The 309-nt window shown below is 59.2% G+C and overlaps 1 protein-coding gene across 1 annotated transcript in view; it reads left to right on the top strand.

Moving 5' to 3' along the window:
- Positions 1–8: 8 nt before the first annotated feature.
- LOC103800759 (cuticle collagen 7-like) overlaps positions 9–309 on the top strand; it is a gene marked incomplete at its 5' end in the record, with an annotated part of 738 nt that continues 437 nt past the window's right edge. The window contains 2 exons of the mRNA XM_009073142.1: positions 9–150; positions 230–291. Of these exons, the coding sequence (XP_009071390.1) occupies positions 9–150; positions 230–291 (204 nt within the window). The remainder of the gene's footprint in view (positions 151–229; positions 292–309) is intronic.

The raw sequence follows: 309 nt of genomic DNA on the forward strand, positions 1-309 counted from the left end.
CCCCTCTCTGCCCACAGTTAGCACCCAAGAAGTCACAGCAAAAGCAGCTGCCAGGCAAGTCGGATCCCAGCGGAGAACAGGACACAAAGCTCAGCCGGAAAAAGACCACCAAACCCCCCCAGGCTGCCACTGCAGGCACAGGACAGCGAGGTAAGGGACAGCAGGTGCCATGAGCACCCTGCACTGCTCCAGCCTCACTGGGGCTCACCCACCACCCCTTCTCCTGCAGCAGGTGCAGTGAAGCAGCAGCCAACAGCCATGAAGAAGAAACCAAAGGCAAAGTCTGTGGCTGTGAGTAGAGACTCGTGC

The sequence above is a fragment of the Acanthisitta chloris genome, unplaced genomic scaffold (genome assembly GCF_000695815.1).
Source record: "Acanthisitta chloris isolate BGI_N310 unplaced genomic scaffold, ASM69581v1 scaffold15784, whole genome shotgun sequence".
NCBI lineage: Eukaryota > Metazoa > Chordata > Aves > Passeriformes > Acanthisittidae > Acanthisitta > Acanthisitta chloris.